The sequence below is a fragment of the Hemitrygon akajei genome, chromosome 7 (genome assembly GCF_048418815.1).
Source record: "Hemitrygon akajei chromosome 7, sHemAka1.3, whole genome shotgun sequence".
NCBI lineage: Eukaryota > Metazoa > Chordata > Chondrichthyes > Myliobatiformes > Dasyatidae > Hemitrygon > Hemitrygon akajei.
Genome location: NC_133130.1, coordinates 35,115,880 through 35,141,328, shown reverse-complemented (window position 1 = coordinate 35,141,328; position 25,449 = coordinate 35,115,880). Strand labels below are relative to the sequence as shown.

At 39.9% G+C, this 25,449-nt stretch overlaps 1 protein-coding gene across 3 annotated transcripts in view; it reads left to right on the top strand.

Annotated features, from left to right (window-relative positions):
- ppp1r21 (protein phosphatase 1, regulatory subunit 21) overlaps positions 1-25,449 on the top strand; it is a 101,158-nt gene that overhangs the window by 27,687 nt on the left and 48,022 nt on the right. For all 3 annotated transcript variants that reach the window (XM_073050620.1, XM_073050619.1, XM_073050621.1), the window contains 5 exons: positions 12,600-12,764; positions 15,529-15,587; positions 15,688-15,782; positions 16,275-16,327; positions 25,125-25,274. In XM_073050620.1, coding sequence (XP_072906721.1) covers positions 12,600-12,764; positions 15,529-15,587; positions 15,688-15,782; positions 16,275-16,327; positions 25,125-25,274 — 522 coding nt within the window. The remainder of the gene's footprint in view (positions 1-12,599; positions 12,765-15,528; positions 15,588-15,687; positions 15,783-16,274; positions 16,328-25,124; positions 25,275-25,449) is intronic.

Genomic DNA, 25,449 nt, shown 5'->3' with positions numbered 1-25,449 from the left:
TCTTGTTTTAAAATTCAATCATTTTGGATAAATCTAAGACTTTTATTGGAACAAATTACTGGAGTACAACTCCCACATAGTCCAATTATTTTTATTAGGAGACATTGAAGGGACAATACCGAAACTTAAATTGAATAAGTATCGGAAAAAATTTATAAAAATTGCATTGGCAGTAGCCAAAAAAGTTATCGCAGTTACTTGGAAATCTGATTTATATTTAACTATGGATCGTTGGAATAATGAAATATATAGTTGTATTCCACTTGAAAAAATTACATACAATCTAAGAATTGAATATGATATATTTTTGAAAATGTGGCTCCCATACCTACAAAAGATAGGATTAAATACATAGGTCCTTTGAAGATAAAATTATGAAGTAATTGGGGAAAATTAAAAATAAAAATTAAAATTATTTTGAACTCCATGGAGCATGTGGGGATCCTCCAATATCCAGGCAATCTTTCTCTTCTTTCTTTTTTTTTTCTTTCTTAGATAAGGGTTAAGGGGAGGGGGGAGGGTTAATATTATTTTTTCTCTTTCATACTATTTTATCATTACATTTATTCTTTGTAATTTTCTAAAAATTTAATAAATAATTTTTTTAAAAAAATCTGGATAAATGTGAGGTTATCCACTTTGGTGGCAAGAACAGGAAGGCAGATTACTATCTAAATGGAGTCAAGTTAGGAAAAGGGGAAGTACAACGAGATCTAGGTGTTCTTCTACATCAGTCAATGAAAGCAAGCATACAGGTACAGCAGGCAGTGAAGAAAGCTAATGGCATGCTGGCCTTTATAACAAGAGGAATTGAGTATAGGAGTAAAGAGGTCCTTCTGCAGCTGTACAGGGCTCTGGTGAGACCCCACCTGGAGTATTGTGTGCAGTTTTGGTCTCCAAATTTGAGGAAGGACATTCTTGCTATTGAGGGAGTGCAGCATAGGTTCACAAGTTAATTCCTGGAATGGCGGGACTGTCATATGTTGAAAGATTGGAGTGACTGGGCTTGTATACACTGGAATTTAGAAGGATGAGAGGGGATCTGATTGATACATATAAGATTATTAAGGGATTGGACACACTGGAGGCAGGAAGCATGTTCCTGCTGATGGGTGAGTCCAGAACTAGAGGCCACAGTTTAAAAATAAGGGTTAGGCCATTTAGAACAGAGATGCGGAAAAACTTTTTCACCCAGAGAGTGGTGGATATGTGGAATGCTCTGCCCCAGAAGGCAGTGGAGGCCAAGTCTCTGGATGCATTCAAGAGAGAGTTAGATAGGGCTCTTATAGATAGCGGGGTCAAGGGATAAGGGGAGAGGGCAGGAACGGGGTACTGACTGTGTATGATCAGCCATGACCACAGTGAATGGCAGTGCTGGCTAGAAGGGCGGAATGGCCTACTCCTGCACCTACTGTCTATTGTCTTGTTTAAGTCTATTTAACAAAGCAAGTAGGAATCAATCAGCACAGTGGCACAGACAGCAGAGCTGTTGTTGGAGATCTGGGGAGAATAAAATAAATGTAATTGGGAGTTTCTGTGTTGATCAGCTGAAGAATCTATTTTCATTCAGCAAGTATAATATAATTTTTCAAGAAAAGGGGGGACAAAAAAGACATGAGAAAACTGACTGTATTGTGTAGATCAGTCATTCCACACAGGAAACAGGCTCTTCAGTTGAGTTTAAGCTGACAATCAGGTACCCATTCCATATCCCATAACTTGAAGATAGTACCACTCACTCAGTGCTCAGGACATTCCACGCACCAACCACTCTCTGAGTGAAAAACCTTCCTCTAATATCCCCCTTGAACTTCCCTCTCCTTAACTTAAAGCCATGTCCTCTTGTACTGAGCAGTGGTGCCCTGGGGAAGAGGCGCTGGCTGTCCACTGTGTCTATTCCTCTTAATATCTTGTACACCTCTATCATGTCTCTTCTCATCATCCTCCTCTCCAAAGTGAAAGCCCTAGCTCCCTTAATCTCTGATCATAATCCATACTCTCTAAACCAGGCAGCATCCTGGTAAACGTCCTCTGTACCCTTTCCAATGCTTCCACATCCTTCCTATAGTGAGGTGACCAGAACTGGACACAGTACTCCGTGTGGCCTAACTAGAGTTTTATAGAGCTGCATCATTACATCGCGTCTCTTAAACTCTATCCCTCGACTTATGAAAGCTAACACCCCATAAGCTTCCTTAACTACCCTATCTACCTGTGAGGCAACTTTCAGGGATCCGTGGACATGTACCCCCAGATCCCTCTGCTCCTCCACACTACCAAGTATCCTGCCATTTACTTTGTACTCTGCCTTGGAGTTTGTCCTTCCAAAGTGTACCACCTCACACTTCTCCGGGTTGAACTCCATCTGCCACTGCTCAGCCCACTTCTGCATCCTATCAATGTCTCTGCAATCTTTGACAATCCTCTACACTATCTACAACACCACCAATCTTTATGTTGTTTGCAAACTTGCCAACCGACCCTTCTACCCCCACATCCAGGTCGTTAATAAAAATCACAAAAAGTAGAGGTCCCAGAACAGATCCTTGTGGGACACCACTAGTCACAACCCTCCAATCTGAATGTACTCCCTCCACCACAACCCTCTGCCTTCTGCAGGCAAGCCAATTCTGAATCCACCTGGTCAAACTTCCCTGGATCCCATGCCTTCTGACTTTCTGAATTAAGCCTACCATGTGGAATCTTGTCAAATGCCTTACTAAAATCCACGTAGATCACATCCACTGCACTACCCTCATCTATATGCCTGGTCACCTCCTCAAAGAACTATCAGGCTTGTTAGGCATGATCTGCCCTTCACAAAGCCATGCTGACTGTCCCTGATCAGACCATGATATTCTAAATGCCCATAGATCCTATCTCTAAGAATCTTTTCCAACAGCTTTCCCACCACAGACGTAAGGCTCACTGGTCTATAATTACCCAGACAATCCCTACTACCTTTTTTGAACAAGGGGACAACATTTGCCTCCCTCCAATCCTCCGGTACCATTCCCGTGGACAACGAGGACATAAAGATCCTAGCCAGAGGCTCAGCAATCTCTTCCCTTGCCTCGTGGAGCAGCCTGGGGAATATTCCGTCAGGCCCCGGGGACTTATCCATCCTAATGTATTTTAACAATTCCAACACCTCCTCTCCCTTAATATCAACATGCTCCAGAAGATCAACCTCACTCATATTGTCCTCACCATCATCAAGTTCCCTCTCATTGCTGAATACTGAAGAGAAGTATTCATTGAGGACCTCGCTCACTTCCACAGCCTCCAGGCACATCTTCCCACTTTTATCTCTAATCGGTCCTACCTTTACTCCTGTCATCATTTTGTTCTTCACATAATTGAAGAATGCCTTGGGGTTTTCCTTTACCCTACTCGCCATGGCCTTCTCATGACCCCTTCTTGCTCTTCTCAGCCCCTTCTTAAGCTCCTTTCTTGCTACCCTATATTTCTCAATAGACCCATCTGATCCTTGCTTCCTAAACCTCATGTATGCTGCCTTCTTCCACCTGACTAGATTTTCCACTTCACTTGTCACTGGTTCCTTCACCCTACCATTCTTTATCTTCCTCACCGGGACAAATTTATCCCTAACATCCTGCAAGATAACCCTAAACATCGACCACATGTCCATAGTACATTTCCCTGCAAAAACATCATCCCAATTCACACCCGCAAGTTCTAGCCTTATAGCCTCATAATTTGCCCTTCCCCAATTAAAAATTTTTCTGTCCTCTCTGATTCTATCCTTTTCCATGATAATGCTAAAGGTCAGGGAGCGGTGATCATTGTCCCCCAGATGCTCACCCACAGACACATCTGTGACCTGACCCCGGTTCATTACCTAATTCTAGATCTAGTATGGCATTCCCCCTTGTCGGCCTGTCAACATACTGTGATAGGAATCCATCCTGGACACACTTAACAAATTCTGCCCCATCTAAACCCTTGGAACTAATCAAGTGCCAATCAATATTAGGGAAATTAAAGTCACCCATGATAACAACCCTGTTATTTTTATACCTTTCCAAGATCTGCCTCCCAATTTGCTCCTTGGTATCTCTGCTGCTACCAGGGGGCCTATAGAATATTCCCAGTAGAGTAACTGCTCCTTTCCTGTTCCTGACTTCCACCCATACTGACTCAAAAGAGGATCCTGCTACATTACCCACTGTTTCTGCAGCTGTAATAGTATCCCTGACCAGTAATGCCACACCTCCTCCCCTCCCCCCCCCCCCATCCCTTTTAAAGCACTGAAATCCAGGAATATTGAGAATCCATTCCTGCCCTGGTGCCAGCCAAGTCTCCGTAATGGCCACTACATCATAATTCCATGTATGTATCCAAGCTCTCAGTTCATCACCTTTGTTCCTGATGCTTCTTGCATTGAAGTACACACACTTTAGCCCTTCTACCTTACTATCTTTATACCCTTTATTCTGCTGCTCTTTCCTCAAAGCCTCTCTATATGTTAGATCTGGCTTTACTCCATGCACTTCTTTCACTGCTCTATCGCTCCGGGTCCCATCCCCCTTGCAAATTAGTTTAAACCCTCCCGAACCATGCTAGCAAACCTACCAGCAAGGATATTGCTCCCCCTCGAGTTCAGGTGCAACCCATCCAATCTGTACAGGTCCCACCTTGCCCAGAAGAGATCACAATGGTCCAAAAATCTAAAACCCTGCCCCCTGCACCAACTCCTCAGCCACGCATTCAACTGCCATCTCCTCCAATTCTTACCATCACTATCATGTAGTACTGGCAGCATTCCTGAGAACGCCACCCTTGAGGCACCCGTACACCTGCCTTCTCACCATATCCTCTGAGGTCCTGACCGATCAGGAAATGATCAACTTAAATATGCCCACGGACCTAGCCTCTACCACTGTCTGTGACAGAGCATTCCATAGATTTACTACTCTCTGGCTAAAAAAGAAAATCCTCCTTGCCTCTGTTCTAAAGGGTTGCCCCTCAATTTTGAGGTTGTGCCCTCGGACTCCAGATAACCCCACCATAGGAAACATCCTCTCTGCATCTACCCTTTCCAGTTCTTTCAGCCTTCGGCAGGTTTCAATGTGATTTCCCCCTGCGTTCTTCTAAATTCCAGTGAGTACAAGCCCAAAGCTCCCTAATGCTCCTCATATGTTAACCCCTTTATTCCCAGAATCATCCTCATGAACCTCCCCTGGACTCTCTCCAATGACAACACATCCTTTCTGAGACATGGGGCTCAAAATTGTTGACAATACTCCAAGTGCAGCCTGACTTGTCTTACAAAGGCTCAGCATTATCTCCTTGCTTTTATATTCTGTTCCCCTTGAAATAAATGTCTTCTTTACCACAGACTTACCCTCTAAATTCTTCTGAGAGTCTTGCATGAGGACTTCTAATTCCTCTAATGTTTGAATTTTTTCCCCATTTAGATAATAGTCTGCAGTATTGTTCCTTTTACCAAAATGAATTTTGGTAACATTAATTATAACATTTCCCAACACTGTTTTCCATCTGCCACTTTTTTGCCCATTTTTACCCAGTCCTTCTGCAATCACATTGCTTCCTCAGCACAACCTACCCATCCACCTCTCTTTGTATCATCTGCACACTTTGCCACAAAACCGTCAATTCCATTATCTAAATCATTGACAAACAATGTGAAAAGTAGCAGTCCAAATACTGACCCCTGAGGGACACTACTAGTCACTGACAGCCAACCAGAAAAGACCCCTTTGATTCCCACTCACTACCTCCAGCCTGTCAGCCATTCCTCTATTCATACCAGTATCTTTCCTGTAATGCCACAGAATTTTATCTTGTTAAGCAGCCTCATGTGTGGCACCTTATCAAATGCCTTCTGAAAATCCAAGTAAGTGACATCCGCTGCCTCTCCTTTGTCAACCCTGCTTGTTACTTCCTTGAAGAACTCTTAACAAGTTTGTCAGGCAAGATTTCCCTTCATAGAAAGGAAATATATCTTCAAATAAAGGAAATACCCCTTCATTTTTATTATTTATTTAGTAATGTTGGGTGGAGTTGGCCCTTCTGACCCTTCGAACCATGCTGCCCCAGCAACCCGCAACAACTCCAGTTTAACCCTGGACTATGGGAGGAATCCAGAGGACCCAGAAAAAGCCCATGCATTCCACGGGGAGGACATACCGAGACTCTTTACAGAATGGTGCCAGAATTGAATTCCAAACTCTGGAGCACCTCGAGCTGTAATAGCGTTGTGCTAGTTGCTACTCTACTACAGAAAAGCTGTGTTTGGTCATTATGATTCTTCTGTGTGTCCTCCAGGTCATTGATATAGTTCACTCTTTTTAGGTGAGAAATTGATTTTTATCCTGCTGGGCTGGGGAAAACAGCATTATGTAATTTTGTTTCCGTAGTCTCTACCACCAGTCGGGCAGCAGATGTTTAATGAGGTGAGTAAGTTGAAAGGTGTTATGCACGCTGCAGTTTTTCTGAGATTGTGTGCTGTCCATTTTGACTGGTCGTGGGCCTTGGATTTACAGCAGTGGGGTTGTGGCAATTTTTATAAGAAAATACTGAGCAAATCCTAATTGTTCCCTGTTTTAATCAATGTCTTGTGGGATTCTGTTGAAGGTATTTTAATAATATGGCTGCCCACCAAAGCCAGATGAATGGAGCAGAGGAAAAAGGAATGTAGTGATGTTGTTATCCTATTAGTAGAGGATAACAAAGTTTTTGAGGTGGTGGAAGAGGAAGGAGGGGACAATCGAAAGCAAAAAAAAATTCTTATCTATATCATTTGATTTATGTTGCCAGATATTGTAGTTTTTTCACTGTGTTACCGAAATTCCCAGTTCAAAATAGAAACATCTGGCTAATATTTTGCAGCAATAGTAAATGAAAATCAAAGAATTGACTGCAGTTGTTCAGTTAGCTGAGTGAATACAGTGGAGTTCTTTCTTGCCCATTTGTTCTCTCTCTAGCAGCACTAACTGGAAAATTCTCATGCTGGTGCACAAGATATTTTTGTGCTTTAATGTATTTTAGTTTGGGATAGTCACTTAATTCTAAATTACTCATCCATACATAATATACCTACTGAACTAAAATTCTGAGGAGCATGAAAAATAAATGAGAAACTAGGTTGGTATATGGTAAAGAAATGTTTAAATTGAAAATGGAAATGAGTAAAATAAATTTTATATAAACCATTGGTTTTAAATAAGATATCTGAACTTTGTTAGAGGAAGCAGGTTGAGAATTTCAAGGCAAGGAGCAAAGATAGTAGGATGAAAAAAAAGTTAAAAGCGGTTAACTATAGGTTATCTACTATAACACGTGGTTCCTTGAGACCAATTGGCTGTAATGCAATGGATGAATTTGGGAACACTGTTACACAGATGAATTGGCTTTAAGGTGATTTCAATCAGGAATGAGGGAACTAAGAGTCAATTTCCGAAGCAGCAAGCAAGAGAAGAATGCTGTCTTACTGGGTGAGGGAGATGCTGTAGTTTTGGGGAGTTGAGGTTGAAGAAGAACAGTTTACATGTAACCTCCCTCAGTAATTAGGCACCATTTGGCTCTGAAGTACATAGGCTGCCAGTTTTACCATAGGAGGCCATTAAAAATTGACTAGCAATTGTGTCTATTAACACTTGTGCTGCCATACTCTTATTAAACATTGTATTATGCAACCTTTAGTATTTTTAGCAGTAACAAAATAAACTTACCGATATTTAGATCTTCATTTTCATGCATGGCTTTTACTTAAGTTGTTTGCAATGAAAGTTTGTTTTAGGCTGTACCATTGAGCGATTTGCTGATGCTTGCATTTGGCAAGGTGTCAGGAATTGAAAACCAGATGTTTTTTCTGAGCTGTTGGAGGTTTTCAGTTTGAATATTTAAAAAAAACATTGTGTGCAAATGTAGTGTTAGAACATGTTATCTGAGAAGTTAGCATAAAATAGTTTGAGCCATACTTCAATCTTAGCAGCTTTTTAACTCATCAGTTGCTTGCCTTTGAGTCTGCCTTTCAGAAAACAATTGATCAGACTGTGTTGATAATTGCATTTTGTATTAATTTGTCAGTGTTTTAGGGAAGATAGTTTCAGATTTCCAAAAACTTTTGTTTGGAAAAAGTGCCTTTTGTTTTCTTCATGATTTAATTAACTGCAAGGTTAAGCTTTCTTCCAGATTACATCATCAGAGGAAATTGCATTCACCCAAAATAACTTTAACACTTCAAATTTATTAAACATTTGTAGATTAGTTTTGTCACATCTACATCAAAACATACGGTGAAATGTTAATGTTGTTTACTTCAATCGTCAACATGATCTGAGGATGTGATGAAGCCAGTACATAAGTGTTGCCATGCCTCCAGCACCAACATAGTATGCCCACAACTTACTAACCGTAAACCCATGTGGCTTTGGAATATCTAAGATCATAGAAGCTAAAAAGAAAGAGCAGAGGCCAAATTTATACCTATATTAAACCCATTGTGTACTCCTACCATTCAAAGGCAACCATCCCTTCCTGAAGCTGAATCTCAGACTTAAATGTTACCTTCTCAATGTAGTCTTGCCGTTCTTCCTTGGACCTAGTATGTACTACTTGGGTAAAAACACCAAGCCATGGCACAATACTCCCAAGTGTGGTCTTGCAAAAATGCTATATAAATACTGGAAGCCAACTTTATCCTGTGCTTTCCCTTTTGTAATAGAGGTTATTGTATCATTTATCACCAACTACTCGTAGCACTCGATTGCTTAATTTTATGACTCAAGTAAGAGGACACCCATGTCCCTTTGACTATTAACATTACCCTTTTAATTGCTCACCTTTTAAACATTTTACATAATAAAACAGATTATTTTGAGAAATAGTCTATGCTTCTGTGCTAATTTACTTTATTTGCTTCAAATTGTGGAATAGTGTTTGGCAGCCATTATGTATATGAACAAATTTTTTCACTTGCCATATTTTTGGCTCTATATTTAGATTACTTAACTCTAGTTCCACACTGAATCAAGAAATTGATTTCTTAAATAAAGATCTTGGCTTAAATTAAATTGATGCAGATCTTTTGGGCCAAGAGTCATTACATATAAGCATCCTGTTTATGTACACTTGCCAGCATTCCATGACCAACTCCAGAAACTGCTTTTTATTTTGATGATTGTTAGGAGCAAATTTAGATGTTTTGGCACTCAATACAATTTGTTCAGAGCCAGGTAACAAGTAATACATGAGCAGTTTATGCGTGATATGGTGAGGATGTAAACCAAGATCCCTTTCCATTTCAGGACCCCATTCACTGTTTGACAAGTATTTATGGTTTGCAGAATATAGTGGTTATCCATAAACAAAGTTTTTCTAGGTATTCTTCCCAAATAGGTCTCTTGAGAGCTATTAGATTGATATTTTGTTTGACTGCGATGTTTTCCACAGCCCTGGTTGAAGGGGAGAAGTTGATGAATGTTCTGGTGGTTATTTTTCATTCAGTTTAAAAAAAAAACGTTTTTTCGGTCAACCTCAAATGTATTTAACATTTAATTTACTTGTTAAGAAAGTACTAAACTGACTGCTTTTCTCTATTAGGAATGTGATAAAAGGTCTGTTTCTGTGCTGTAAATTCTATGTATGCTACTTCCTTGAGTTAATGTTAATTGTAGCACAGGCTTTTCAAAGGATGCTGTTGTTTGGAAACAATGTCATCCTTGCTATTTATTTGTGTATTCTAATATCTGTTGCATACAGATGTTGTAAACTCCTGGCTAATACAATATTGATTTATTGGAATATGCTGTGGCCGAACTGGTCCTCTCATTTCCTACAAAATAAATTTGGGTTTGTGGGGAATTTTAAGCAATCTCTACTTCAGGTTGTGAAAGACATCATTTTAATAAAATTTCTTCCCTCACCGAGGGATTCCTAGTCATATGCTTCTTTCTCTTTGGATCAGACTTTTTCCTTTCTTCATTTTTTTACTACATTGTGTTACGAACCCCGTAACTGGGTCACTTACCAGCAAAGATAGAGAGGTCCGTTGAAGTCTGATGGTACTATTTTTAACGGTATTGATAAAAATACACAAAAATAATATCAATGCAAACATACATATAATACACGTCGTCAATACTAAATCTAAAAGCGCGGGTATAATAATAATAATCAATAAGAAATAGCTCTATCGTTGTCTAGGGGATAATGTATTGTCCGATGGAAATATAAAAGTCACTCAAGTTCATTCAAGCTGCAGCTTTTTTGGTTGGAGAGAGAGAGACGGAGGTTTAACTTGCCCGTTCCTTTTATGATGTCAATCTTTCGAGTCGTTGGGGGCTGATTTCCCCTTTTGTGGTTAGCTAAAGCCGGACTTCCGTGGTAAAGACCCCAACAATTCCGAGGCAAATGGAAAAGTACGCACGTGGGCTTTTTCCACCGGCTTTCGCTAGTACGCTGTTACAGGAGTTCTAGCATTTCTTCTGGTGCGTCTGAGGGGCTGTGCCCACAGACCCTCTTTTATCCTGACTCACAGGGTCTCAGATGTCAATCAGGGTGGGATGATGCAATCCCTCCACCAACCCCCCCCCTCGGTTCATTGCCTGGGGGGGGGGGGCTTCGATGAATCGTACAGCATTCAATACACAATTCCGTCTCCAAAAGACAATGACCTGTTCCGTGGCTTTGTATCTCGGAGGCCCAGGAAACATTCCAACCATTGAGGAATCTGTGTGTCTCTCTCTCATTTCCTGGGTCACCTGACTCAAAGCAATAGCAATCCTACGATTCTCAAAAAGGAGGGGGCCACAGGCGTAACAATTGGATCTTCCTTCCTTTAGAATTGTTTGGCTTTTTATTCTATCCTGTTAACTCATTGATTTAAATGAGCAGTTAACTTGAAATCATAAGTTGCTTATCTTTTGACTGTGTAGCATGACTGAAAAATATTGACACACAGTATTACTTCTCTGAGGCTTTCATAATCAACTTCAAATATACTGCCGTAGTAATTGGGAAGCTTGTATGTAGCCAAAGGCTGTGGTCCATGTTGGTACTAGCAGATTGTGCAGAAGAAGGGTTGTAGCCCAAATTTCATATGTATGTCAAAGGATAGGCGAAAGATTTGGAAGCTGTTTTTCAAGCAACTTTATAAGAGCCAGTAACATTTGATAGTCTTTATGAGAATGTTAATAGGAGTTGTCTGTTGGATAAACACTTCAAAATGGCAGGAGAAAATCTGTAAGCATCCGAGCAGTTCTGTCCGCCAACAAAAGTGATTGAATGAGCTGTGTTTCAGCTTGTCAAAAGAAACACTGTTTGCTTTGATTTACTGTATCCTTACAGGAAAGCAATTGACTAGTTTATGCCATTTTTCCATGATAGCAACTATGAAAGTTGAGTTTTCTGGACCTGTCACAATATGGACTTTTGCACAATGAAGAGCCTTCTGAACCAAGCTCCTTCATTAACTGGACAGTACAGAATTAAGTGGTTGCATTGATTGTCATTTTATAAAATTCTTTACATATGCAACAGTTCATGCAGATTGGAGGTTGGAGAGACAACTGGGAACTTGAGACCAGTTAATCCAACATCAATAGTAGAGAAATCGCAGAATCTATTATGTGATAAAGACTTCTGAAAGAAGTATGTATGTATGTATGTATCTATCTATCTTTATTTATTAGGTTTAGGCAAAGTTAAGTGTATTAACTAAGGGGACTCATATTTGACAATTCAATTACATTTTTATTTGAACATCTAACTGATAGAATATACGATGGAGGATCAATGGATATAATATATTTATATTTTAAGGCTTTTAAATTTAAAAATGAAGAGGTTTTTAGCAAATCTATATCACATGAATTTGGAATAATATACTAGCATAGACTAAAAGTTAGTTTACAGTTGGAATAAATGGGTCTTGACATCTGGTGACTAAAACAGAGATCATAGCTTGGGACCCAAGGTATTAGCAATATTTATCCATGACTGACATGAGGAAACCAAACTTAATATTTATAAATTTGCTGAAGACAGAAAGCTTTACAAAATTATATGTTGTTATGAGAGGGATGCAAAGAGTTTTCAAGGTGATTCACATAATTTAAGTGAGTGCACAAAAACTTGACGGATACAGGATCATCAGGATAAATATTACTCATTTTGGTACAAATAAACAAAATGCCAATATTTAATTATAGATTGAAAAATGTTGATTTATATTAAAGGGATCTATAGGTCCTGTTTAGTTAGTGAAAGTAAATGGTTAATAATGCCAAGTGTATGAGGAATATGCAAGAGGTTTTGAATACAAGAACAAGGATATCATGCTACCATTATACAAGGCCTTTGTGAGAACACACCTGGATCATTGTATTATTCTATAGTTCAATCCCTAGGTAATAGTATTTTCATTTATTACTACAATGTGTTTGTTTTAATAATTAATCTTTACTTTTAAACGATGCCTTTGGTTGTTTTTATTTCCCCTCAGTTTTGAGGCCAACTATGTTTATTATATTAATAAACTGGTTTATATTAAACTAATCCACAAGTCTAACAGTAGTGATTCTCCATTTTGTATTTCCTTGAATATATAGGTTCAAGAAGCTCAAGAAAGACATAAGCAAATTGAAACTGAGCTCAGGGAACGATTAATGGTGCTGGAGAGAGATGCCATGCAACATCATGATGTGGTTGATGGCTTAAAGCAAAAATACATGGACACCATAGCAAAGCTTCAAAATGACAAAGCAAATTTAGAGGTTAGACCTTTCATTTTTTTTTTGCACATAAGGTTTTGTCCTAAATTATCTTTCCTTTATTTTAAACTCTGCAATATTCTGACAGGGAGGGAATTTGTTAAAGAAATCAAAGACAACAAGTTGAGGATTTTTGTTCTCGAGAGAAATACAGAATCTTCTGTATTGTTGCAAAGATAGACTCTCGAGACCTGTACTTCATAGTGGCCTCCTGCATTTTTCAGTTAATGATCTTCTGTTCTCAGCATTGCATTGCTTTGCAGTAAATGAGAAAGGAAATATATAATTTGCAGGATGTTCTGGTGATATGGGCCAAGAGATATAGTAAGAATTATTTTAATATGCAAAGGAGACAAATAATGAAGGATCTCGGCCCAAAATGTTGACTGTTAATTCATTTCCATAGTACTAAGTTCCTACAGCATTTTGTGTGTGTTGCTGCAAATAATTCACTTTTGTGTATTGCTTGGCAGTTATAAAAAAGTTATAAATGTGATCCAAAAGTTATACATGGTAAATGGTAGGGCATTGAGGAATGCCGTAGAACAGAGTGATCTAGGAATAATGGTGCATAGTTCCCTGAAGGTGGAATCTCATGTGAATAGGGTGGTGAAGAAAGCTTTTGGTATGCTGGCCTTTATAAATCAGAGCATAGAATATAGGAGTTGGGATGTAATGTTAAAATTGTACATGGCATTGGTGAGGCCAGATTTGGAGTATTGTGTACAGTTCTGATTACCGAATTATAGGAAAGATGTCAACAAATTAGAGAGAGTATGGAGGAGATTTACTAGAATGTTACCTGGGTTTCAGCACCTAAGTTACAGGGAAAGGTTGAACAAGTTAGGTCTTTATTCTTTGGAGTGTAGAAGGTTGAGTGGGGACTTGATAGAGGTATTTAAAATTATGAGGGGGATAGATAGAGTTGACGTGGATAGGCTTTTTCCATTGAGAGTAGTGGAGATTCAAACAAGAGGACATGAGTTGAGAGTTAAGGGGCAAAAGTTTAGGGATAACACGAGGGGGAACTTCTTCACTCAGAGAGTGGTAGCTGTGTGGAACGAGCTTCCGGTAGAAGTGGTAGAGGCAGGTTCGATATTGTCATTTAAAAAAAATTGGATAGGTATATGGACAGGAAAGGAATGCAGGGTTATGGGCTGAGTGCAGGTTGGTGGGACTAGGTGAGAATAAGTGCTCGGCATGGACTAGAAGGACCGAGATGGCCTGTTTCCATGCTATAATTGTTAGATGGTTTTATCAGACAAACCATTAACATTACAGGTTGAATCACTCCAGTGTATTACACTTTCAATAACACTTGCAAAATTATTTGGCTTGGTTTTTTTTAAGTAAAGTTTTTGCAAATGATCCATGAAATTTCAATGATGTGCTAAATACTAATCTGAAGTTTGAAAATTGTAAACAAATTAGATATTAAAATATTTGCAAGACCATGAATACTTTTGTTTATAAAAGGCTAAGGAAAGGACAAGTCCAATGATTGAAGACATTTAAAAATTCTTCCTGACACCAAGCCATCACCTTGTTTGTGAATTTTGTATGAATAACTTTCTAGTTCTACCATCTCCATCCTTCTCTGACAAACCCCAAATTAGTCAAATTCTTACCCTACCCTTTTTAAAGAGCTTGTACTTTAAGAACAAGTTTGTTCTCTGAGAGTTACTAATGCTGGAAACTACCAATAAATTGGAGAATTGTCTCTTTCACAAAAACAGGACATATTCAAATCAGCTAATTATTACCGAACAATCTGCAGTCACATTGTCAGCAAAATGAAGAAAGGTGTCAAGTAGACTTGCTTGTCCACTAAAACCCATGATCCAGTCATCATAATCTTCTGATGATTATTAATTTCAGATTTACTTAATTAATGGAGTTTAATTTGCCCAGCTGCAGTACAACTAAAACTTGTCTCCAGGTATGTAATTAGAAAAATCATCAGGATTACTAGTCCACAAACATAACTGGAGTGTAAGCAGTAGATAAAAGTGAAGGGTTTTTGTAGTGAAGTTAGCTGTTGAATGTGGAGCTGAATAAGTTGCATAGATGCAGAAAAACTGGAGATAATGGTTATGAAAATGTTTCAATAAGATGAAAAACGTTTCGTGCAGTTGAATACAGAGGTTGTTGTCTTCCTGTTGCTTGACTGGAGGAGATTTCAACTCATCCAAGTCTAGTTGTTTGCCAGCAATTTTTCAGCATCCGTGTTGTGGAGGGCTTGGGTGATGTGCTAGAAAGAGATTTTGGTACTATTGGGGTCAAATCTGATGGTTTTGTTCTTCCACACCCCCAACCACAAATGAGCTGCACATAGATGAAAAGAAAACATTTTGAGGGAAGGAAAGGAAGTAGTCACTGGAAATTTTAGCTAAGATTAGAACTTGCTTGAATTGTCACCAGTGGAGTTTTCAAAACAGGTTGAAAAAATGGTTATAGTCCATAGAGGAGAGACAATTAGATAAAAATCACCAGTCTGGGAAGGTTGTAAATGTGACCTGTGATATTCAAATATGGAGTTCCAGGAAAGAATTTTTTTGCCAATGTGATAACACTTTCAAGGATATGGGGGTAACAAAGTCAGGTTAAAGATGTGAAAATTTATAGCACTAAGATGAGACTCTGTGAAAACACTAAGCCGTTTGCTTGACAAAAGTAAATTTACAGTGGCATTGAGTAAGGAATTTGGATGACCGTTGGTATGTGCATGTATAGAATTCAAAAGATTTGTCTTGGAATAATTTGTCAGGTCAAGTCGCACTCATTGGAAAGAGAAGCTAAAGACTGTAGACTCCGAGCAGAAGAATGGTAAGACAAGTGATTATTTGTTTTTGTTTTGTTAATGCTTAAATCTTTGTGGTAGAGCACATCAGTTGAACCATGTTAATTTCTTTGTTTTTAAATGTAGCCAACAACAACTAAAAAATGTGCATGCTGACCTAAGCAGGCGATTAGACCGGTCAACAAACATCATTCAAGAGAAGTTACCTTTCAATGATACAAGTATGTCTCTATCCTGTGATTGCAGTCTTAATGCACATTATTTCAGCAATGAAATTTCATTTGTACACTTGGGTCTCAATCACACACAAATAACAGTGAATATTACATCTATTCTGCTAAGTTGTTTTATTGGGACCAGAAGGTGGGGTGGAGGGGGGAAATAAATGGAATCATTCTAACTTATAAGATTCTACCAGTTTTTAAGCACCAAGTGATTTTGCATAATCTATTAAGAGCACATGAATATACTAAAACTATATTCTGGGAGCACCAGAAATGTATTGGACATTTTGTGAAGATTTGCATGAGGGCAATGGGTTTTGCTTCATTATCTCTCATAATGGATGAATTCAGTTTTGTTAGCTGTTCTAACTTCAAATTGCTCATTTAGATTACAAGGCATGAAGACAGAAATTGGTATTGCATGCACATTTTTTTCAAAGCATTTCTAATTGCTTGAAATGTATTCATTTTAATATAATTCTTAAATAGGGCTTGCAGAGTACTACACATTGGATGTACCCATTCATGACAGGAGGCATCAGGTATGTTATCAAGAAGTTGATATTGGGAAATAATTCATAGACCTTAACCTTTTGAATATAGGAACAATCTTTTGGTGTGGACATTACAACTGTTCTTTAGTACTGTTCAATTTTAGAACCTAGAACAGAACAGTACAGCTCGGAAACAGGCCCTTTGGCCCAAGTTGTGCTAAAGTAATTAAGCTAATAATACGTAATTACATTAATCTTTGTCTGCACATGGACAATATCCTATCCATTCTCTGCATATTCATGTGCCTGTTGTTAAGAGCATGTTAAGCACCTTTGTCATATCTTTCTCCACCATTGCCCTCTGACAGTGCATTCTAGGCACCTACTACTCTCTTTTTTTAATTAACCTGCACGTCTCTTTGAATACCCTATAGTTTTAAACATTTTGACCTTGGGAGAAAGTTACTGACTGTCTACTCTATTTAAGCCTCTGATAATTTCTGAAACTTCTCAGAGGTCTCTCCTCGGCTTCCACTATTCCAGAAAAACAACTCTAGTTTGGCCTTATAGAATCTGCCGTCTAATCCAGGCAGGATTTTGAAAAACCTCCTCAGCAACTTCTCAGAGCTTCCATACCCTTCCTGCAGTGGGGCAACCAGAATGTTAGTCTTGAACTCAATTCCTTGATTATCAGCTTATCAACTCTTTTGCAGTCACTTTCAGGAAGCTTTAGACTTTTATCCCTCAGTGTCAGTGCTGTTAAAGGATCCTGCCTGTAGATCTGTACTTTCCCTTTACATTTGATCTTATAAAGTGCAACACTACACACTTGCCTGGAAGTAAACCTCACCTGCTATTTCTCTGCCCGTGACAGCATCTGATCTAAATCTCACGGTATCCTTGGCAAGTTTCTACATTATTCACAATACTACCAGTCTTTGTGTCATCTGTAAACTTACTAACCAACCAGCCATATGTTTCACCCAAGTCACTTATATCACAAATGGTACAGATCCCAATATAGAATCCTGCCAAATGGCACTCATCATGGACTTCCAACCAGTGAAAGCTAGTAATTACATTCAGTTCTGTAAATAAATATAATACAGCCGTCTCAAATTCATTTCTGATACAATCTGATTAATTGCGATCAAAGTTTTGAAGTTATCCTAGTTTTAAGTTCAGTGCATGAATATGCTGTTCTGCTCTTTTGGTTGTTCCAAATTTAATTAGGAGGTTGATGTTACAAACATGTAATTACTTTTCATTCTTGAATAATGGTATAGTTCATGTGGTTGCACACTCAAGTTTAAATGAGAAATCAGAAGTACTTTGCTTACCTCTCAGGATGCATTTTGTGGATTAAGAATGCTAAGAAATTCAGCACTAAAAGGGGTCATAATAAGATAGGAATCTATTTCTATTAGGACTGTTGTGTATTTCTTCTGGCCCCACTGCTGAGCTGGAAACTTTGTGTGAGCCCCTGTCCTTGCATTGCTATGAGCTAATGTACTGGGAATCTGGTGTGAGTCAAGCAGTAAATCATTCCATAGCTCTGTGGCGAGGCTGCCTCTGAGGTGTTGTACTATGGCCAGTAAGATGAGTGAAGCCATTGTTATGAATTACCGCACCTGTTAGATGTGTTAATCAGTCTTGTTCATCGCCATATGTTCCATACTGTGGAAGCGGCTCTTTCTCTCACATCAGCTGTGTCATATGGGTGATCTACTTACACGTGGAGCAGATGGTGCTAGTGCTTAGCAATGAGCTGCCTGTACCAAGTAGCCACACTGTTTGCCATGGCCTGTAACATCAGTGAGTTGTGGGACACTCATTGCTGGCAGCACATCAACAGAAGACAGGCAGTTGTGCATAAAGGGAAGGAACTAACACAAAATTCACATCATAACAGCACACAGCTTCAGATGTTCATTTAAAATATCAACAGAGTTGTAATAAATTGGCACTCTGAGTATACTGCAAAGCAAGGTAATAGTATAATTATTCATCCCTTAGCTTTGAGGCGAGGTAGGAAGTATGTGTGTGAGGCCAGTTTTCTGTGCTCGGTGTCAGATGTGGGGGGTCCTGGAGTCTCCCAGCCTCCCGGACGGCCATATCTGCACCAGGTGTGTCGAGCTGCAGCTCCTGAGGGACCGAGATAGGGAACTGGAAATGCAGCTCGATGACCTTCGCCTAGTCAGGGAGAGCGAGGAGGTGATAGAGAGGAGTCACAGGCAGGTGGTCACACTGGGGCCACGAGACAGACGAGTGGGTCACAGTCAGGAGGGGGAAGGGGAAGAGTCAGGTACTAAAGAGTATACCTGTGGCTGTACCCCTTGACAATAAGTACTCCTGTTTGAGTACTGTTTGGGGAGGGGGGCAGCTTATCTAGCGGAAGTGGCAGCGGCCGTGCCTCTGGCATAGAGTCTGGCCCTGTGGCTCAGAAGGGAAGGGAAGAGGAAGGCAGTAGTGATAGGGGACTCGATCGTTAAGGGTTAGACAGGCGATTATGTGGACACAGGAAAGAAACTTGGATGATAGTTGCCTCCGGGTCCGGGATGTTTCAGATTGTGTCCAAGATATCCTGTGGTGAGAGGGAGAACAGCCAGAGGTCATGGTACATATTGATACCAATGACATAGGTAGAAAAAGGGAAGAGGTCCTAAAAAAGACTACAGGGAGTTAGGAAGGAAGTTGAGAAGCAGTACCGCAAAGGTAGTAATCTCGGGATTACTGCCTGTGCCACGCGACAGTGAGAATAGGAATAGGATGAGGTGGAGGATAGATGCATGGCTGAGGGATTGGAGCAGGGGGCAGGGATTCAGATTTCTGGATCATTGGGACCTCTTTTGGGGCAGGTGTGACCTGTACAAAAAGGACGGGTTGCACTTGAATCCCAGGGGGACCAATATCCTGGCGGGGAGGTTTGCTAAGGCTACTGGGGAGAGCTTAAACTAGAATTGTTGCGGGGTGGGAACTGAACTGAAGAGACTGTGGAAGAGGAGGTTGGCTCACAAATAGAGAAAGTTTGTAGACAGTGCGAGAGGGAGGATAGGCAGGTGATAGAGAAGGGATGCGCTCAGACTGAAGGCTTGACATGTGTCTTATTTTAATGCAAGGAGTGTTGTGAACAAAGCGGATGAGCTTAGAGCGTGGATCAGTACTTGGAGATATGATGTGGAGGCCATTACTGAGACTTGGATGGCTCAGGGACAAGATTGGTTACTTCAAGTGCTAGGTTTTAGATATTTCTGAAAGGACAGGGAGGGAGGCAAAAGAGGTGAGGGTGTGGCACTGTTGATCAGAGGTAGTGTCACAGCTGCAGAAAAGGTGAACATCATGGAGGGATTGTCCATGGAATCTCTGTGGGTGGAGGTTAGGAACAGGAAGGGGTCAATAACTTTACTGGGTGTTTTTTATAGGTCACCTAAATAGTAACAGGGATATCGAGGAGCAGATAGGGAAATAGATCCTGGAAAGGTGTAATAATAACGGAGTTGTTGTGATGGGAGATTTTAATTTCCCAAATATCGATTGGCATCTCCCTAGAGCAAGGGGTTTAGATGGGGTGGCATTTGTTAGGTGTGTTCAGGAAGGTTTCTTGACACAGTATGTAGATAAGCCTATAAGAGGAGAGGCTGTACTTGATTTGGTATTGGGAAATGAACCTGATCAGATGTCAGATCTCTCAGTGGGAGAGCATTTTGGAGATAGAATTATGATCACTATTTCCTTTACAATAGCATTGGAGAGAGATAGGAATAGACAAGTTAGAAAAGCATTTAATTGGAGTAAGGGGAATTATGAAGCTACCAGGCAGGAAATTGGAGGCTTAAATTGGAAACAGATGTTCTCAGGGAAAAGTACAGAAGAAATGTGGCAAATATTCAGGGGATATTTGTGTGGAGTTCTGTATAGGTACGTTCCAATGAGATAAGGAAGTTATAGTAAGGTACAGGAACCGTGATGTACGAAGGCTGTAATAAATCTAGTCAAGAAGTAAATAAAAGCTTACAAAAGGTTCATAGAGCTTAGGTAATGTTAGAGATCTAGAAGATTTATAAGGCTACTAGGAAGGAGCTTAAGAAGGAAATTAGGAGAGCCAGAAGGGGCCATGAGAAGGCCTTGGTGGGCAGAATTAAGGAAAATCCCAAGGCATTCTACAAGTATGTGAAGAGCAGGAGGATAAGACGTGAAAGAATAGGACCTCTCAAGTGTAACAGTGGGAAAGTGTGTATGGAATTGGAGGAAATAGCAGAGGTACCTAATGAATACTTCAGTATTCACTATGGAAAAGGATCTTGGTGATTGTAGTGATGACTTGCAGCAGACTGATGAGCTTGAACAAGTAGGTATTAAGGAAGAGGATGTGCTGGAGCTTTTGGAAAGCATCAAGTTGGGTAAGTCCCTGGGACCGGACAAAATGTACCCCAGGCTACTGTGGGAGGTGAGGGAGGAGATTGCTGAGCCTCTGGCGATGATCTTTGCATCATCAATGGTGATGGGAAAGGTTCTGGAGGATTGGAGGGTTGCGGATGTTGTTCCTTTATTCAAGAAAGGGAGTAGAGATAGCCCAGAAAATTATCGACCAGTGAGTCTTACCTCAGTGGTTGGTAAGCTGATGGAGAAGATCCTGAGAGGCAGGATTTCTGAACATTTGGAGAGGTATAATATGATTAGGAGTAGTCAGCCTGGCTTTGTAAAGGGCAGGTCATGCCTTACGAGCCTGATTGAATTTTTTGAGGATGTGACTAAACACATTGATGAAGGAAGAGTAGTAGATGTAGTGTATATGAATTTCAGCAAGGCATTTGATAAGGTACCCCATGCAAGGCTTACTGAGAAAGTGAGGAGGCATGGGATCCAAGAGGACATTGTTTTGTGGATCCAGAACTGGCTTGCCCACAGAAGGCAAAGAGCGGTTGTAGTCGGGTCATGTTCTGCGTGGAGGTTGGTCACCAATGGAATGCCTCAAGGATCTGTTGGACCCTTACTCTTTGTGATTTTTATAAATGACCTGGATGAGGAAGTGGAAGGATGGGTTAGTAAGTTTGCTGATGATACAAAGGTTGGAGGTGTTGTGGATAGTGTGCAGGGCTGTCAGAGGTTACAGTGGGACATTGATAGGACGCAAAACTGGGCTGAGAAGTGGCAGATGGAGTTCAACCCAGATAAGTGTGAAGTGGTTCATTTTGGTAGGTCAAATATGATGGCAGAATATAGTATTAATGGTAAGACTCTTCACAGTGTGGAGGATCAGAGGGATCTTTGGGTCTGAGTCCATAGGACGCTCAAAGCAGCTGCGCAGGTTGACTCTGTGGTTAAGAAGGCGTATGGTGTATTGAGCTTCATCAATCGTGGAATTGAATTTAGGACCTGAGAGCTAATGTTGCAGCTATTTTGGACCCTGGTCGAACCCCACTTGGAGTACTGTGCTCAGTTCTGGTCACCTCACTACAGGAAGGATGTGGAAGCCATAGAAAGGGTGCAGAGGAGATTAGCAAGGATGTTGCCTGGATTGGGGAGCATGCCTTATGAGAATAGGTTGAGTGAACTTGGCCTTTTCTCCTTGGAGCAAAGGAGGATGAGAGGTGATCTGATAGAGGTGTACAAGATGATGAGAGGTATTGATCATGTGGATAGTCAGAGGCTTTTTCCCAGGGCTGAAATGGTTGCCACAAGAGGACATAGGTTTAAGGTGCTGGGGAATAGGTAGAGAGGAGATGTCGGGGGCAAGTTTTTTACTCAGAGAGTGGTGAGTAGGTCGAATGGGCTGCTGATAACGGTGGTGGAGGCAGATACGATAGGGTCTTTTAAGAGGCTTTTGGATAGGTACATGGAGCTTAGTAAAATAGAGGGCTATAGGTAAACCTAGTAATTTCTAAGGTAGGGACATGTTCAGCACAATTTTGTGGGCTGAAGGGCCTGTATTATGCTGTAGGTTTTCTGTGTTTCTATGTTAAACTATGAAATAGAACTCTAAAGCATGTTTCTTGACCAGTATTTGAATTGGTATGTTATATTTAACCATTGCTGTTCAGAAAGTTCCCATTTTAGTGTTAAAATAAATGTATTATTTCATGACTGTCAATGTTATGCACTGATAACATAAAACTTACATTTCAGTCCAGTGGGCTAGAGCTAAATTGGTAATCCCAGTCAATGTGGTTTTAAACATCTGTTTCCTTTTGCTTAGCCAAAAAAATATGCTTCATTGAAATCAGATGTGCAGAATAAAACCAATGAGTGTTTTGCACGTACTTGGAAATAACTGTATTAATTTCATAAGTGATGTGTAAAGGAAGTTTATAAAGGTAAACCATAATACGTTTCCCCCCGCTATTCAAAGGTAGTGCGTTCCTATGAAACGGTTCGTAAGCCGGAATGTCGTAAAGTGAAGAAGCAATTGCCATCTATTCATATGGGAAAAATTTGAGCTTTCGCAGACCCAAAAGTAACCTACCAAATCATGCCAAATAACACATAAAACCTAAAATAACAGTAACATATAGTAAAAGCAGGAATAATCTGATAAATACACAGCCTATATAATGTAGGAATACTTCTCTGCAATTATTGCAGCACTGTCCACTGCAGCGAAAATCTCACACAAGTGCTCTCGGCAGCACTCACGGCAGAAACACACAACGCAAAGCGTTCCCAGCAGAAATACACGGCGCAAACACTCTCGGCAAAAACACTCTTTCCAGTAACCTTTAAGCTATGAAGCTACCAAATAACACATAAAAATACACAGCCTATATAAAGTAGAAATAATGTAAGCCCAGTGTAGTATCACTTAACGGAATTGGGAAGACAGTGAGCACACTGATGATGGTGTGTTAGGCTGAGTCGTCGAAGGTTGAGGTGGTGGGAGGTAGAGGAGACTGGGGTATCATCTCATTGTTGTTTGTTTCCATTAGGGCAGACAGGTCACCTTCTTCTATGCCTGCCTGCCTCATTGTCGAAGGTCGAGTTTCGTTGGCTGATGTGGAAAGCTTGAAAAACGACAGTATGCTTGACTGCTTAGCCTCACGCATCTTTCTATCATACAGTTCTTTGTAAGCACTCAAACCATCCTGCAAATATGCCCTAAACCTACGTACCCTTTCAAATTAAAGTCATACTTTTCTGCAATCATTGCAGTGTTGTCAATTGCAGCAAAAATCTCACGCAATTGCTTCACGTTCAGTTCCTGGACATCTTCACTAGCAACTGCGTTCGGCTTCCATTGTTATCCTTTCCTCTTCAATAGCTCTTCATCTCTGTTTTTGGTCATGGGATGCCTAAACCTCTTCAACATAATCTTTGTCAACTTCCACAAACCCTTAGCCTAACTCACTATATCCTTACTTTGTTCACCACGTTCTAAATGCTTTATTATGTCTAGTTTTACACTAAGTGTAACACCCTTACGCACTCTTTTAGGCTTTTCCGATACCTTAGAACTCATCTTGCTAATGGATGCACAAAATAAATCGACATAAAGCACAGATGCTCACAGGCACGTGTTTAAGCAATGCAGGCTAGTATGCAGTTCCGGGGGAGGAACGTGGCTACTCGGTGCGCGTGCTGCCTTTTTTCGTAACAGTGAAGACACCTTCTGTTAGCGAAAACAGGTAATTAATGTAGGTCTTTCGTAACAGCGAGTTGACGTAAAGTGAACATTCGAAAAATGGGGGACACCTGTATTCAGGTTATTCTTCAGAGATTTTAAAAACAAAACACAAGCTTTCAGAATTGTGACACATTCACAAATTGTTATAACTTGATTGTTTGGGTGTAGCAATATCCTTGAGTTCATGAGCTCTCGTTTCCCAGAGGTATGAAAGGTTGGTAGGGTGATTGGTCAGTGTGGATTGTCCCTTGATTAAGCTTGGGTTAGGTAGGGGGTTTGTGGGCGGCATGGCTTGAGGGGCTGGAAGGACCTACTCTGCTGTATGCCAATAAATAAATAAATAAATTAGTTAAATATCACATTGCTTGGTGTTTGAACTTGCCTTTTTTCATATTTGTGCTTTGCGCAAGTTGGTTGTTGCATTTCTGTGAATCTGAAATACAGTGTATAAAGTGCTATACTGAGTATTAAGTGTTTTAGTTAACTCAAGGCTGTGATATTTCTCATTTCAGATTGATATTAATTTGTTGGTTCTGGAATCATTGTTAAGATGTGAAAATAAATCTTTTCGTGACTTCTGTTGTTATGGGTGTGAAGTTTAAAATTTAAACTTGAGGTTTACCTAATGCTTGTACAGCAACACATATTGTAACATAGCAACCAGAAATATTTTGTCTACATTTTTACATGGATGATGCATGTGAAGGAAGCTATCATATTACTGAAGACTAGGCCTCCATGTTCAGGAGAAACATATTTGTCTAGCTTTTCTTTTACTTGAGAAAATGAACTTGTTTAGTTCCTAAGTATGGAGAAATTAAAGATGTATTCAACAGTATTTGCATATGTGCCTGTTTTTTTTGGTTGATGTTATCATTATGTTGTTACATTTTGAAGTTTCATTTTGACTTGATCCCAAATTAATGTAGTAGTTCTAATAGTTTTAAATGTTTTTTGTCAAGTTTCTCAAAGTATCTCACATCAAATTACTTAATTATTAGTGCGGAGTTTAACTATGCACAAACCAGATGCATATTGAAACATCATGTGTCTCCAACCAGATGGAATTGATAACTCTAAATTTCAATACATCTTTGTATTCATATCAGTTCTGTGATGAGTTAACTTGTGAAATGTGGTTAGATTGGATAATGGTGGAAGCAGTAAAATAGAAAAATCTGCTGAAATATAAAACTATTTGGCATGTAAAACTGACTTGTATTTCAGTTAAAAGCTCGTGACGTGAGTGGGCAAGCACTAGCTTATTGTCAAGATTTGGTGGGAGCACTGCTGAACTTTCATACCTATACAGAACAAAGAATTCAGATCTACCCCATAGATTCTGCAATGGATACCATTTCGCCTTTGAACCAAAAGGTACACTTCTTGTGTGGCAACAGAGGGTAATTGCAAATGCTTTTTTAAAATGTAATATAACATTTGATAGAAACAAAATGAAATGGAAATTGCCACTGATCTAAATAAGGAGGAGACATCAGAGATTTTCAGAAGAGGAAAATAAAGGCATGGAGGGAGCCTTAAGGCCTTTTGA